The sequence below is a fragment of the Xiphias gladius genome, chromosome 16 (assembly GCF_016859285.1).
Source record: "Xiphias gladius isolate SHS-SW01 ecotype Sanya breed wild chromosome 16, ASM1685928v1, whole genome shotgun sequence".
Taxonomy (NCBI): Eukaryota; Metazoa; Chordata; class Actinopteri; order Istiophoriformes; family Xiphiidae; genus Xiphias; species Xiphias gladius.
Window position 1 is genome coordinate 689430 of NC_053415.1, and position 16951 is coordinate 706380.

The 16951-nt window shown below is 38.0% G+C and overlaps 1 protein-coding gene across 1 annotated transcript; it reads left to right on the top strand.

The window, feature by feature from the left end:
- Positions 1-7686: 7686 nt before the first annotated feature.
- LOC120801846 (homeobox protein engrailed-1-B-like) lies at positions 7687-11095 on the top strand. Its single transcript, XM_040149126.1, has 2 exons — positions 7687-8242; positions 10776-11095. Exons 1-2 carry the CDS (start codon positions 7687-7689, stop codon positions 11093-11095), a joined length of 876 nt encoding a protein of 291 aa, XP_040005060.1.
- The last annotated feature ends 5856 nt before the right edge of the window (positions 11096-16951 follow it).

Here is a 16951-nt window from a genome sequence, read left to right on the forward strand (position 1 = left end):
ATGTCCATTCACTTGAAATTACCACAGATGGAGTCCAATCAAGGTGTAGAAACATCACAAAGATGATCAAGAGAAATGATTAAAAGATTAATTCCCAGTGTCATGGAAAAGGATCTGAATACTTATGTCAATGTGATATTTCAGTTTTTCCCTTTTAATAAATTTGCAATTTCTAAAATTCTGTTTTCTCTTTATCATTATGGGGTATTGAGTGTAGATTGATGAGGAATTTTTATTTTATTTTATAAGGCTGAAACATAACAAAATGCTGAAAAAGCGAAGGGGTCTGAATACTTTATATTTGTAAATATTTGAAAGTAGTCAGAAAGTATTGAGAAACTGAGTACATTGTTGTTGCTGACAATAACACCAGATTTATCCTTTGCGTAAAGAGAGAAAAAAACATTTATTATAAATATCCTATCAGTAAATGTATACATATGAAAAAAGTAAAGGATTTAACAAAACATTAGGGGGGAAATATATAAATAAATACATTTATCTTTTCTTTTTTCTTATTTTTTCACCTTCATGTCTTTTATGAAGATGGCTATATAAATAAAGTTTATTTTTCTAATAATAATAATAATAAGAAGAATTAGTACTAGTAGAAGTAGTGGTTGTGGTGGTGGTGGAAGTAAAAATAGTTTTACATCAAAAAAGCAAAACAGATAATTGCCAGCATGTAGAAATAAAATAAAAGCAAATGTTGTAAAAAATACTTAATGAAGTGAATTTAATTGTGAAGATTAAATAAAAGTACATATAGATGAAGTCGAAGATCATATATGACGTAGACAAAATAGAAAACCTTACATGCAGGTGGAAAATGTCTTGTTGAAAGAGGAGAAGGAAAACAAAAAAGAAGAAGCAAAGTCACATCAATTCTTCCTTCTTTTTCCTCTTGTAAGCTTTTATGCCTGTAAATTTCCACTTGTTTCAGCTTTAATTTCTGATCTTATTTCTTATTTTTATTCTGTTTTCTTTTCATGTTTTCACATTTGACATTTCTGTTTTTTACCTTTCTGTTGTCTCTTTGTAAAGTAGGAATTTAAACTTATTCTAGTGCACTAATTTTGAGTTGTGTGGTGGATAAATTAAGTGTGTTTGGATTAAAACATGGATGAAAAACAAGATGAATGTGAAAAAGTTGTGGGAAAGTTGATGATAATCCAGTTGATTATAGAAAAGGGAGGAAACAGCTCTCATCCAACCACTGTAGTGATGAAGCTGTAACGTCTTTGTTACCAAAGCTTGAGTGCTCTTGTTACCTTGTACTATGAGAAGACCCTATTTGTTCTAGAGTCTGTATTAAAGGTGAAATATAGTATGAAAATGACTGGCTCACACTCTTCGTCATTTGTATACAATAGGTTGCATAATTTTATTGACTGATGTCAAACAGTGAAGCTTTAATACAGTATGTAGACCAATATATAACTGTTTTTCAAAAATAATACTCTTTTCAGTGTTTTCATTGTGTCATGGTAGCAAAAGCACAGAACAGAACTATGAACATTAACAATTGCGAGTACAAGTGCTCCAGTAAGTCATGACAGTGAGACAGTGAGCAAGCATGAACAATACCAGGACCCTGAAATTGTAACATCTCAACACCTGAACATCTTGCCTTGGACCTTCAGGCTCAAATGTAACTAAAAATGTAGAAAAATAATAACAGTGTAAATTATAAAGAGGACCCTCTTTATCCTGGTCAGGTCATTATTAAGTATATCAGACAATTTTAGGTCCTCATAAAAATGATACAGGAACACTATGGGATTGTTGTAGTGATACCATGGGAGAATAGAGTAAATGATAAGGGCTCATGATTATCAAAGCAGTGTCTTTTGTATGTCCATCAGGGACAACATCCACCAATCATGCACCCAACATCACTCATAGTCTAAGCATTTTCACTGGTAATACATGTATATATATATATATATATATACCTGCTGTACAGTGTTCAGTAAATGGCCTTGCCCCTGATTTAGTCCATCAATCAATCAAAAAGATATGAACGATGGAACTGTAGAGTACTAATGTGCAGAACAGCTTTCAGTCATCTTGGTCATCTTTTTCACAATCAAAATTTAAAGTTGTCATAAAATAGATGAGACAGTAGCTTAACAATAACACAGATCTGACCACTGAGTGCCTTTGCAATGAAGCCACTGATGACACACATGTACTACATATATACTCACACTCCCTCTATCATCATTACATCACTGGATACACTGTCATGTACAATACACATAGAAAATATACATATGGTCACAGTTTAATCTGTTCTGTTGTTTTTATCCTGAAAAGCTGAACCAGCGGTGAGGGCAGAAAAATGTGCTCCTATACATTACATCTGTTATATAATTACTTCTTATTAGTTACAATTTTTATTTGTACTGTCCCAGTTAATTAAACAAATAAACATATACATACTGCATCCATATATACTATTTGATGTAGAGGGCCCTCTTCTTTACATGTGGCTTTCCAAATTTAGACGAACATATTATTATCAGACTAAAATAATCCTGTTAATTTTTCATACAGCTAATGTGGTTCTTTGAATGTAGATTTCTTTGTTAATCCTGGATAAACTTATCTTTAATAACAGAGGGCACTTATTTTGAAGTAAAAGCAAAATAAGTACAGCCTTGAAACCATGTTCAGCATTCTTATGATTGGCTTAGTGCTGATTATGTGATTGCAGGTACACCAGGTGTGCTTGGAAGCTTCCCAGCATGAACTGGGGTAAGAGATTCATTCACTTAGGTATAATCGTATGATTCTGCATTATTATTGCTGCTGTTATTTTGTTCTACATTGCGCTCCACTGTGTTTCCACACTTTGATCCCTGTTAGACAATTAGATTTTATCAATGAATATAATTGGACTACAAGTGGTGTTGGTGCAGATTTGTTGAGGTTCTCCCCGAAATGTACAAGTGATATGAGTGATAATCATAACCTGCTATGAAGATGAAACCTTACTAAAATGTCTTAAAAGGCTGCTTTAACTTTTTTGGTTTTTTTTGGTTTTGTTTTTTTGCAAAGTGAGTTCTGTAAAACGTAATATATCTTAGTGTTCAAATGACAAATTCTATTTTACCGTCAAATTAAATTCCACATTTTCTGGCTCCACTGGTCTTTTAATTGTCAGAATGTTTTAATTTATTTATAACAGTATCTCAAACTACATTTGGACTGTTTCTGTTTCAGTGTACAAAATTTCATATTTTTATATATTGATCATGTATAAGTATAAGGCATGCCTCCTTAATAATACGATAAATTCTCAAACAGCCTGCATGTTCTCATCTAAAATCATAATTATTTTGTCTTGTATGGGGTTCACCATAAAACATCTTAGTCAAGATTTAGCTAAACAACATTAAGCTGTAGTATTTTTGCAGGTTTGGGTTGGCTTTAACACTGTTTGATCTGACAACAGTTCTAGGCCAGATACATTTTAAGTAGCTTCAAAGAACCAAAAAGTCCAGACTCAAGTGTCATGAAGCTCTTGCGTGTATATAATGTTTAAGTGTGCTCGGGTTTGTTTAGCTTGATTTTTTTTTTTTTCTATATGTCTGTATGGTACTGTAAATCTGTTGCACTGTGTTTGTATATTAAGAAACAATTGCAAATGGAACTGACTCAGATACAGTTTTATAAGTAGGGGAGTTATTTTTACATGTGCTACTTTTGTTGACCACTAGATGTCGCTCTGATATAATTTTCTCTCACTGTGTGCACACTCAAGTATTGGGCTGTTTCAGTGTATTTGGGCTGTAGAAATGCACTATGAGGCCCTTGTGTTTTAATAAAAGTTTAGGTAAATTTCAGCAGTTGTAAATTGCAGCATCACCAGCTCCTCAAGAGGCGTCCTAACAGTCACTATTTCCTGCTGTAGTCCGACTACTACTATTTCTTTCTTCTACATTTTTACTATGTTTACTACTTACTTTTTCTTTTTTGCCACCACTTAGCACCTTATATACCTAATGTATGTATGTTTGTGTGTGTGTATGTGTGTGTGTGTGTGTGTATATATAGTAGATAGATAGATAGATAGATGAATAAATATAGATGTAGATGTAGATATATTTGTGTGTGTGTGTGTGTGTGTGTGTGTGTGTGTGTGTGTGTGTGTGTGTGTGTGTGTGTGTGTGTGTGTGTGTGTGTGTGTGTGTGTGTGTGTATATAATTTCTAAAGTTGAATTTCCAGCAAAATAAATCAAAAAGAGCAAACTTTTTGTAAAAACAGATTCTACCAAGAACTTAACAACAGACTATCTGGTGCCTTTTAAAACAGAGAACTCTTTCTATAACCTACATGTATAGGCATGTTGGTCTTTATGCCTAGTGTCAGTTTATATATCAGAGACATCAAGCTATATCTGGCTAAACAGGTAGGGAAGTCAGTGTCAGTTTTAGGTCCACATATGCTCAGGTTCGCTGATCTTTAGATTTATAACTCTCAGTACCCACATGACTCATAATAATACAATGATCTTTGTCCACATGTCTGGAAACTTTCCTTAAGCTTATCTCTCCCATTTCCTTAGGATGGTTTTAGACTCTCCGACCTATAGCTTCAATATCTCTGTTATGCTTGTTTAGTGTGTCCCCGTTTTAGAATCTTACAGCCTCAAAGCTTCCTCAGAGGGTCAACTTTCACATTTCATAAATAACGATTTATTTCCTGAAATGATCGTTCCACATTATGAAAAAGTGATGAGGAACAGTATTAATATTATTGTCATTAAGAAAATAAAAAGGTACATTAATTTATCCAGCACTAATTCGATTCAAATGTATTTGTTTCACAGCGAAAATATTTATTTTAGAATAATGAAACATTTTTTTTAAATAGCGTGTAAAATGTGTATGTCTTTCTCGCTTTTTTCTTTTGAAGTAATATTACACAATACCTCCGTCCTAACAGTCTCTAATAAGGTTACAGATGATACCATACTAAAACAGAAACACCTGCACTTGTGTCCGTGTATTGTATTTATTTAAAATGACTAATTAGTTTTGTTTTTAAATTATTATTCATTGATTTGTATGTTACATTTTGCTGGTATCCTGTATCCTTTAGGTGCATCTTCCCTGCAGTGACACCAAAGATAAACTCAGATTGAATCTCAATTTTCAGTATAAACGCTAAACTGTGAGGATGATATGAATCGGAAACAGGCTCTAAATCTCAGCCCTTCCAGAAGACGGGCTGGCTGACTGACAGATGAACAAATCTTCATCCAGAAACAGCTCTTATCATCCTCTGTTTACAGTGTGTGTGTGTGTGTGTGTGTGTGTGTGTGTGTGTGTGTGTGTGTGTGTGTGTGTGTGTGTGTGTGTGTGTAGCCTGTAAAGTGGATAATTCCGGCAGAACCAGTCTGATTGGCTTTATGTAGAAGTGAAACCAGCGGGAGGAAGATCTGTTTCCTGTTTTATTGCCTGATAGGCTAGTACGTTGTTATACCATGTGGAGTTTATGCAGCATGTAGTCCTATAGGTTTCACGTTAACTGTATGATGATGATAATGTTGACAAATGGCAGAGTGATTTACAGCAATTTAATATACAATTGATGTATACTTACAGAGTGAAGAGGTAGTGGCCCGGTCCTCATCTTAGCCTGTTTGTCCTATGATAGCACAGAAGAACAATACCATAATACTACTAGCTATAAACACTGATAGATATTATAGAATTACTACAAGAACAACATAAATACCATTAAGCAGCCACTAAAGGCTGCACTTCTACTACTACTACACTTCCCCATAGGATTCATACAGCAGAGTCTGTTAGTTTGTTATAAACACACGGTGAGACCCTTTCGGAATAACATCGATGCACAAAAACAAACAAACAAACAAACAAATAAACACACAACCAAAGAAACAAAAAAGGCACAGTAAGGCTTCTGTACTATATAAAAAATCACGGAAACGTTGAATCCGTGTAGGAATAATGTAGAATTTTTACTGGAATATTAGAATAAAACTAAGGGTCATTAAACCATCTTGGTATTTACATAGAAATAATTAACCCCAGATATGAATTGATTATGTCGCAATATTATGGTGAATTTTAGACTGTAAACAGCACAGCTATTTGTCCGTTCTTGGTGTAAGAACGCGCTCAGGCCCCTGGATTCACATCAAAAACGAAATAAAACAAAGGCCTCAATATGGATTACACCAATTAAGTTGTCCCTTAATGCAGTCTCTCTGTATTTCAGGCTGCACAGCAGCATATCTATTAAAACCATGAAAACGCTGCTCTGCGGCGTGCCTGTCCATAATGCTGCATTATATTATTCAATCGGCCCACTTTGCGAGCAATTTGATGAAGTGTTGGCGCTGTGACGGTGACAGAGGCTTTGAGTCGCTTTTCTCTCACAGCCAGGTGATGAACGTCCGGAGGATCAGGCGGAATAAGGAGTAATTAAAACCTATAAATTATCTGCCGGCAGTCCCCTCTCTCATACTGAGAGATAAGAGTGCGCTTTTCCAGAGCCTGGAAAACAATACGGCTGACAATGGTGACTATACACAGAAGGGAGGATAAAACGGTGAAGGCGGGGTACGCATCAAACGGGGGCTGTATGCGTTTTAAATGGACGCTTATGAAGATGCAGTAGGTATACAGTTGAGTCTGAATAAAACATTAGAAATATGGTGCCGGTTTTTGGTGTAGGCTTGTACGCAGCTCTAGGCCTCTCCATAATAACCGTGTGTGTCTGTCTGTGTGTGTGTGCGTGTGTTTTGTGTGTGCGCGATTAGGGCTTTGTCTGGGAGGAGGGATAGAATGCCTTTAACACCGAGTTTGTACTGCAGGATTATATAAAAATGCCATTGAGGAAGATTTTTGGATGCAGATCGCTTAAGTTGATTGGACGTTTTATCCGAAAATTGGCAAATTGAAGAATCAAAGTGTAAATCTCGCTGTTATGCACGCAAGGTTTGTAAAACGGTACCTGATCAGTTAAAAGTAAACTATCTGGAGATGGGCAGTTGAATTTCATCCAAATGCCACCATCAGACATCAGACAGCCAATGTGTATGTATTTGTGCAATTCTTCTCCTCCTCTCCCTCAGCTCTGTAAGATGTAACAGATACACCATAACAAGGCTGCAGGCGCGGGGCAGTGATAATCTCTTGTTTGGTTTCTCTGTGAAGCCTGTTCGCTGCTCGAAAGCTCCCCTCTTAGCTCAGAGAGGCCTGACATTATTGGACGTCGTCACCCCTTGTCCAAAAGTGTCCCGGCCAATGATTGGCCCAGTACGCTTTGGATGTTATTCATGCGCCTCCGTTTGGTGTGTGTGAGTGTGTATGAGTGTGTGTATGTCCGCATGGGGATGTGATGTGAGGACTTTGTGAAGATCCGACTGTCATACAGCCGTGAAAAGCTCTGGATGTGTGAGTGCAGTCCGCAATAGCAACTAAAACCAGTCTTGTAGTAAGTCACCGACCATGAAGCGCCGGAGCGCCTTTACGCAAGCAGGATGTCCACAGTTTACAAATAATTACACCAACCAGCAATATTCCGGAGAGAAAATAACTATGTTTTAGTGCTTCCCGTGCTCATATTTTGGATACAAGCATAGGCTCACAAAGTGGAAGTGGATTGAGAGAACAGAAGCCACGTTCTTCAGAAAAGCAGCGATGGAGGAGCAGCGGGATCTGAACAGCACAGATAGTAGCGAGGGAGAGAGTGTCTCCCCGTCTCCGAGCCTGCCCTCGCCGCCCATACTGCCTCTGCAGGTCGCCCAGCAGGCCCACAGAACCACCAACTTTTTCATCGACAATATTCTGCGACCGGACTTCGGCTGCAAGAAGGAGCACGGCCTGGGCTCGCGGGAGAGGGCGCAGACCTCCGGCCGGGAGCGTGTCCACTCGGTGGTCAGCAGGCCAAGCCTTCCCGGGACGCCGTGCCAGGACTCCAACTGCAGCAGTGACAGCACTTCTTCCTCCACATCCTCCACCTCTTTGACGAGTCCCAAAAAGAGCAACGGCAGCGGCGGCGGAGCCACAGCCGCCGCCGTCTCCACTGGGAGCAGCGGCTTGAAAGCCGAGGAGAGGACTGGCGGAGGGGCTGGGGAGAACACGTCCTCCTCGCTTGTGGTGCTGAACGGCACCGGGGCGCCCACACCGGAGACCCAGCCGCTTCTCTGGCCTGCCTGGGTCTACTGCACCCGGTACTCGGACAGGCCCTCATCTGGTAAGGCAATAGTTTCATGGAGAAAAAACACTCTGAGCGTCCAATTCCTTTCATAAGGGAGGAATAATGGCACCTTAAATTCACTTGGTATTTGCTACATAAGGTTTTCTGTTATATTTTCTGATACAAAACACCAAGATAAATTTAGCCTATCCTACATGCACCAATTTTCATTCAACAAATCCAGAGAAAGTGAAGAGGGAAATAATGTTGTGAGAAATTTTTGAGACCACAAATTTGAAAGTCAGACAGAATTGATTTAATTATTTTACACTAATATAGGCTCATTTAAATTTTCAATTCTAGTATGAAACATGTAGACCTGTACAGGCCTACATGTTTCATAGTAGAATTGTTTTAAAGAAAAAGTATTAAATGTATTCGACATTTATTTATGGTGTCAGGTCAGAGTTAACCTTCATTTTGATTCCTTAGAATACAATTTCTTTCTAAAACATGTCAGTAATTAAATTCCTAATTTAATATGTAGTATTTGTATTAGTGGTATTAGATATTAAATGTAGCACTCGCTCTATCATTCCCGTCAACGACGATTTAATGCAAACTAAAAAATAAATAGTTTACTGTTTACATTTTTACGTTAATATTGATTTGACCTTGAACGTAGTGAACCAAATCCCGACTTATTAATGCGTTTGAAGAAGGTGTCGACAAAACATATTTAACACATGTTTCTTGATAATTAACAACAGGAATAGTATACCATGTGTGTTTTGTAGAAATTTGAAAAGTAAAAACACCATCAATTTGCGTTTTTTCCGCTTTCTCTGTAAACCTCTAACATGTCTTTTTAAGTGTTCTGAATTGCAAGTAGAAAAAACAGCTAAGATTTGTAATTATTTTGAGAAATCAAGAAAATTCCTGTGTGAAGGACACGAACCTGTAGGTTGAGTCAAATATGTTATTCAGACGATGGATTTACTGAATAACTTCCCTCTCTTTTAAACACTATAAATCTTGTTTAATCTACATAAACAGCTGGCCAGCATTGATCCTTATGGGATTATGGTTGTACAGATGAAAGCGTTACCAGCCTCGGAGCTTTTGGCGGTGTGCGACATGTTTTGGTTCAGGGACTTGATGTGCGGATCGACAGCAGGCATTTTCTGTCGATACAAAGTCAATTGTTCCCCTGTGATTGCCGTGTGATACTGTGTCTTTTCAACCTCTAACCTGTTGTCCTCTATGAACCGGCTGAGGTGGAATATAGCTGCTTTCAGTATAGCATGGCGGAATGGAATTAAAGGTAAATAATGGCTATCAGCCCTCCTGTCTCGCTACCGGAGACATTTTGAATTCATTAACCGCCTGTTTCAGTAGAGTCTGACTTTAGACGAAATCTCCTTTGATTTTCACGAAAATCCAAACATACATCTGTGTGACATATACAGAGGACATGAAGTTTCATTTATTTAGCCTATATTAACTACATATTTTTTAAAAACTGGGATGATCTCCCGTATCTTCTTATTTTAGTGTTAATTTTAGTGAACATTTTGTTCATTTGTAAGAGAACAAGGAGCCACATTTTTTAATAGTCTACAAATACGATATACAGCTGACTCAGAGTTAAATTCTAAACGAATAGTCTACCTATTTTATGTCCAGACATAAACTTATATCTGGGAAATTTCCTGGAATTATTTGGAATACACTGTATTAGTCTGTGTGATGGCGTGTTAAATAATTAAACATCGTTCAGTCTGGCTAAACTTCAACTTACAGCTTTACTATTCTCATTATTTAGCCAAAATGGGAATTCAGTGATTTTCTTATTTATAAATAATTCTGTCCGAAAATTCAGTATATGTGTTTGGAGGTTTTGTGCTTTTCATTCTATGTCAGTTTCATTCTGACATTCTGATTTACTTGACTACACCACCCCCTTTTCCAGAAAGTATAAACTAATTGTGTAATGGGGAATTTTGTGTGGAAAAAAACTGTGCGCTGTTAGTTGCGTATCAAACAGGGGTTAAAGCTGCTGTATTCATCCATGCAGTCACAACGAGTCGGCAAAAACGAGTTTGTTAATGGGCTGATGATCAGCTGGATCTCCCAGCCTGTAGCATCACTGTCTGTTCAGCGGCTCCTATCTGCTGCTGCACCGACCCGCATGGAGCATCACACATATGATTATTATACATCGGTATGCAAAGAGCTTGATAACTTTGCTGTGTAATCAAAAAGACAATAACACATATGCCTTCGGGTTAATAATAATGATAATAATAATGATAATAACACATTGTTAATTAATAACCATACATACATATATGTATGAATGTATGTATGTATAACAACAACGTGTTGTCTATTGCGTGTGTACACAAAAACAAATACAAAAACAAATATCATATTTTGTCCATTTGCATGCAGACTGATGTTTACAGATTAGAGCCTCTAAAAATCATTTCCGATTGTTTTTTTCTTCTATTGACTTATTATTATTTATTGTTCAGTGTGCGCTGAATATTTATATTCCCGCTCTCCTGTCCTTTCGCTCTTACTGCAGGCCCAAGGACACGGAAACTGAAAAAGTCGAAAAGCGGCAAAGAGGACAAACGGCCGCGCACGGCCTTCACGGCAGAGCAGCTGCAGAGACTGAAGACGGAGTTCCAGGTGAACCGCTACATCACAGAGCAACGGCGGCAGTCTCTGGCCCAAGAGCTCAATCTCAACGAGTCCCAGATAAAAATCTGGTTTCAGAACAAGCGGGCTAAAATAAAAAAAGCCAGCGGCTTCAAGAACGGGCTGGCGCTGCAGCTGATGGCGCAGGGACTGTACAACCATTCCACCACCACCATCCAGGAAGACAAGGAGGACAGTGACTGAGGAGCCCGGCCCGCCCGCAGGAGACAGGAAGGTGTGCTTTTCACAGCTTCCCTCCACACACACTCTGTACATTGTAAATATATAGTATCTAATTTAATGATGAAGATGGGGAGGGGGAGCTGAGCGGTGCCTCTTTACAGGTTTTGTCCGCTCTCCTTTTCTTCATCTCCTTCTCCTCTTCGGATGCGTCTCAACAGCAGAACAAACAAAAGGACTTCAGACTGTCGGACTGACCTGCCACTGCAAAACCAAAGATTTTATTGGAAAAAAGAGCCTGGACAGTTTCACAAACAATAAAGAAAAACACAACCTCCTCCTTTCAGCTTATTTCGGTTTCCTCTTGAGCTGAAATTGAAATGGGCCACCCCCCACCCCCCACAGCCATAATAAGACCACACCGGCTGACGTTTCTGGGCAGTTTCACTTGACTTTTGCCTGCAGCTCATGTTGCTTTGGTTCTGGACGGCGCTACTGCTACTGCTGCACACACCGGCCCCCCAAAAGCCACAAACACCATCAAACACCGTGAGAACAACCTTCATTAGACTTTTGTTTTATAGTTTTTCTGGACCAACTGAGTTCTAAGAAGTGTAATAATCATATGGTCAGTTTTACAGAGATGCTACACACATTTAAAGCCCCAAAAAGGAACGTTATAGTAATGATACAACGAATACACATAGAATTATTATGTCACTTTTAAATCATCTCTGAGTGGAGAAACACAGAGTAAATCCCTACAGGAATATTATAGGAATATAATAGAAATACTGCACAACGTTGAGGCCTTCACATGAGGCCATGCACATATTTTTTATTTTTTCATTTTTCATTTTTTTTTTCCGGTGGGGGGGGGGGTATTCTAACAATCGGCGAAAAGTTTACAATTTGGTCTCAGCAAATGGAGTATGAGTAACACACCAATTTCTTAAGTCACTTCGTGTGTCCTCAATACGCATTTTTTTCTTTTCGTGTGTAATTTTACGTCACATCATTTCTCTACTGACTAACCCCTAATTCTAAGCTTAACCCTAACTAAAACGGCCCGTTAAATGACGTGTGGGACTTAGCATTAAATGACACAGGAAAAGCTTGAAATGTGTAGACATCATACGTGAAATGTCCTGAAAAGTGGCGTGCTATTTATACGCCATCCCATTATACCACGTAGGTAGAAAATGTAAGCCTACATGAAATCAGAAGTGTACAGTATATGATGATTCTAGTATTTTTACATGCAAAATATTTCAATTTGACATTTTTTAGAGCTATAAATAAATTAAATAAATGAATTATTCTGTATTGTCCTACCGCATCTTACTCCTCGGGGTGTGTAGAAGGCTCCAAATTTAAACCTAACAAAAAATAGAGATGAACTTGACCCCCCCCAAAAAATAAATAAATAAATAAATAAATAAAAAGAAGAAGAAGAATGGGGGGGGGGGGGACTTTTGTGCGGGTGGTTGGAGGACTAGGAATCATGACCTCGGTATTTCTAAAATCCTACACAAGGCCCTGGCCATCACCACAGACACACTTTAAATTCCCATAATTAGTATAATAGCAATATGTTAGTGATACTACAACACATGAATTTACTGTACAGTGTGAGGTCACCAACTGAGACTCCTAAAGACTATAATGCTGTAAGACATGTAAATGCACAAAGGTAGTTGAAATTCATCAAAAGAGGACAACAGTGTTTAAATTCTTCACAGTAATAAGAAATATCTATCATATTCCTATAATGTCCTTTTGGGTAACACTAAATAGAATCGTGATTTTATAGTGATTCTTTAGCCAACCCTTATGACATCTTTATAATGTTCCTGTAATGCTTCCTGTTGGACCTTGAGTGTGTTTGTATTGTTACTTTATCTTCTATAACATTCTTACATTTCTACTGACTATAGAATTACTGCAGTTCTTACAGAGGGTAAATATATACAGAAGACTTATATTGTATATACACCGAATCACAAATTGAGCATTTGGCCCCTCTGAGCGTCATTGCCAGTAGTGTTGCCCTTGTATTGGCAGGTAAAGCTGCAGAGGTCTGCAGACACACATCAAACAGCATCAGAATATCTGAGCTATATGTTAGCTACTCCCCGGAAAAAGAGCGGATGGATTATATTGTGTACATTGAAACCATGTTTCCAAATAAACACTTTTATATTGGAAAGGAAAAAATCCTCAGGAAACACACTGACCCATTCTTTTCTAGTGGATGAGACCGAATATTCAATTAATAAATGCAGACATGTGTGGCCTGTGTTAGTGGCTATGCGTGTTGTGTGTGTGTGTGTGTGTGTGTGTGTGTGTGTGTGTGTGTGTGTGTGTGTGTGTTGGGGGGTGGGTTGCAGCTCATTGGTTCGAGTGAGTGGGACAACTGAATCCATATTCATAGGTCTTTGGAAAGGAGGTGAATTTACACTGCGAGACGCGCCGCTATCAGCGCTGTTCAAAGCGTTGCAGAGCATGAAATTGCCTCTCCGTCTCTCTGTGTTCACTCATTTCATCAGCCAGCCTCTGTAGGCCTGAAACAAAAATATAGAAGTATTGGAGCTATAGGAGAGGGAATCTCCCTTTGTGTGTGTTTGTGAAACATTTAGACAGAGGAAGCGACAAACTGCGGCTCAGCGGGGTCAAGGCCATGTCCACGGTCTACAATCTCATCCCAAAAGTGACGTAAATAACATTTCATCAGAAATTCAGGAAGAGAAAATAAATTAAGCTGCCTAAAAGTAAGCCTATATTTTAAAGAATAATGTATACTTTAAAGTGACTATCACAAACAAATATTAACCAAAAAACTGCGATTATTTCAAACCTTCTTTTCTATATTTTTTTATTTATTTCCACATTCCCTAGATTTCTTATAATACACAGTTATAATTACACCTGCCTTTTTGGATAATGCCAGATAAAACTCAATTATTGATCAAAAATCACTATTATTAATCAAAATTCAACAATTTGAACTATCTTTCAAACAAGTTCTTGTTTTGTTTTTATAAATTGGAGTAAAATATGACTTATAACCTGCAGTTACTTGAAACACTGTAATACAGATTCAGATAAAAGACAATCTGACATTAATTAACTTATTTGGACAGATTTTACTAGAAAGAACTGTATTATTCTCCTTTTAAAATAGGGAATGTTTGCAGCATCTGATTTGTTACAAAGATGTACTCAAAACTACATAAAAGCAATCTTCAGTCATCTAAATTGAAATTATTTATCAAGATAAAATTGTATTTGATATCTAAAATTGTTTACTGTGAGCTTCTATCAATGCCTATCTTAAAAAAAAGATGTGTGTGTGTTTATAAAAACTCTCAAACATGAAATTAAAGCAGCAGCCTCCAGATAAGATAATCCCCTGTTGTACATATCTTTTTACTTTTGAGTAGATCATTATTTACTACGGGAGAGAGAAAGATGAACAGATGTGATTTTAAACTGCCAATAAGGAAAATATATGTGGAATAGTGAAAGGCCCTTGAGGAGTGAAATGAATCCTCACTTCAAACTCCTCCAACTATTTGCCTATCAAACTCATCAAGTTTATGTCATGCAATAGACTGTGGTACCAAAGTGATGAGTAGGATGTTTTTTGACTTTAGTACAAGGAAACTTTATTTATTCTGCAGCAAAAAGTGATCAAAAATGTAACAGCTTATATAATTTGAATCGATAGATAGATAGATAGATACATGATTCATTTTAAACTAAAGTTTATCTTATAACTGCTCAATGTGTCTCAGAGCTAATAACTGAGAGCCATGTTGCTACTGCTGACAGCAGTCCACTGTGTAATTATTTTGGACCAAATTACTTATCGAGTGACCATCTTCCTGATGAAACCCAGTTATTTCCTCCAGCCTGCAGGTTATCTGTCATCTGGAACTTCATGCTTCCCTTATAGGAAGAGATTGTCACTTCTATAATCACTCTGGAGCCTGTCCAAAGAAAGTATTCCCCCCTCTTAAAATAAGAAAGAAAACAGAGGGTAGCAGTAGGCTGAGATCAATTTGTCATATTCAAAGGTAAATGTTGTGACAGGCTGACTGGATCTTTGCCTCTACCTGTTTCTTCCACTCTGCAGCTGGCCTCAGATCAGTAGGGACGAGAAGGGGAGGTTTGCTTTTATATGCAGAGCCTCTGTGATTATCCAGTAGAAACAGAGTGATAGGATAATATGATTTATTCACATGCTTCAGTCCTGCTTTTTCATTCCATGCATGCATAATTGCATATTAAAAGCATAGAGTGTGCATGTGTGTGAATTCACAGAGTGAAATGCAAATTCAAAACAATTAGACAAATTAACATTTCCCTACCAGTAATGCAGGACTGTATGTATGTTTGTGTGTGTGTGTGTGTGTGTGTGTGTGTGTGTGTGTGTGTGTGTGTGTGTGTGTGTGTGTGTGTGTGTGTGTGTGTGTGTGTGTGTGTGTGTGTGTGTGTGTGTGTGTGTGTGTGTGTATTTGTGGACAATGTTTGTACATGTGAAGCTGGGTGACTGCAAAGTATAGAGAGTCGCCACACAGCCAGCCCTGCAGCTACGAAGCAGCTTTAATTTACATGCAAATGAAGGCAATAAACAGAGAGGCAACAGAGTCACTGCCGCTGTCCTCCCAGCTGATGAAGAACTGTATGGATGTACAGTATCAAAACCCACACTGATATATTCATGGGAAATTTAAAATAATAATAAAAAAAAAAATTCAAAAAGCCCTGATCTGACTTAGCTCATTAATCAATGATCAATGATTTTTAGGTGTACAGAATAGGAAGGCTGACCCAGGATCAGAATAGGAGTGGTTTGTTTTTTTTCACTTTCTCTGGCACTAACAAAAGATTTAAAGTACATCTGTTCTTCTTTGACTTTAGGAGTGACAAATGAAAAAACAAGCAATCTAATTTAAAGTGGCAATAGGATTCAAACAGAATTGAATAAAGGTTTGAAATTTTAAATCAACAGATAAATATATAACACATCATTCTAACACACCTGCTCTGATCATTGGTATTTATCTGTGTGAGTGTGTGTCAGGCTCAGGCTCAGACAAACTGTGCAGCACTGTCTATCAAACTGCAGCATACAGAATATATCATATCATAAGTGGATGACACTGTCTAATTTCTGCTGATGGACTCCATAAACAGGTCTGACCTGACTTCAGTCAGGGTTCAGTTTACTTCAGTTATTTCTGAACAGTCTGGTGTGATGTCAAGGGAGCCTGAAGCAAGAAACGGAACCACCCCCCCTTCACACGATGCACCCAATAATTCATTCATTCACACTTTTTGATCCTCATTAGCATACACAAACACACACGTATGGGATGTGGGACGGGCAACGAGACAATCAGGTACACAAACACACAAGCAAAGGTTTTACATGCATACAGGCTTGTATACACGTGTTCCATATGCACACAAACCCATACACTCAAACAGTGGCTGACAGTGGTGGGTGGTGCAGAAGGAGGCAAACTAAAACTCCACATGCCTCCCTCTGTCTACCAGCCTGTCAACAAGTGAGCAGTGAGGGCCAGCAGAGCAGTTGTGACACACATGGCCGCTGTTGTTATATCATGGGTGAGAAAACAAAAGTGGCATTGAGATGTACAAGCCTCCCACACTGCTGCTAAACACGTTGTGTGCATGTGTGTCACTAAGCTGTGTAAATCATACTGATTAACCAGTAGATGGTTTCATATGTGTGTATGCATGTGTTTCTGTCCATCTGTCTGCATGTCTGCTAGGCAGTGTGCATTCAAGGAAGATTACACTGATATATAATTTAGTAAATATCAGATGTTTTGATCAGTCCTCTGATAT

What these genes read in the sequence shown, in the direction of transcription:
- LOC120801846 (XM_040149126.1), top strand. Translation starts at nt 7,687, where the DNA reads ATGGAGGAGCAGCGGGATCTGAACAGCACAGATAGTAGCGAGGGAGAG. An exon ending in CTCGGACAGGCCCTCATCTG is followed by an intron (nt 8,243 to 10,775) that starts GTAAGGCAATAG and finishes CTCTTACTGCAG; the next exon opens with GCCCAAGGACACGGAAACTG.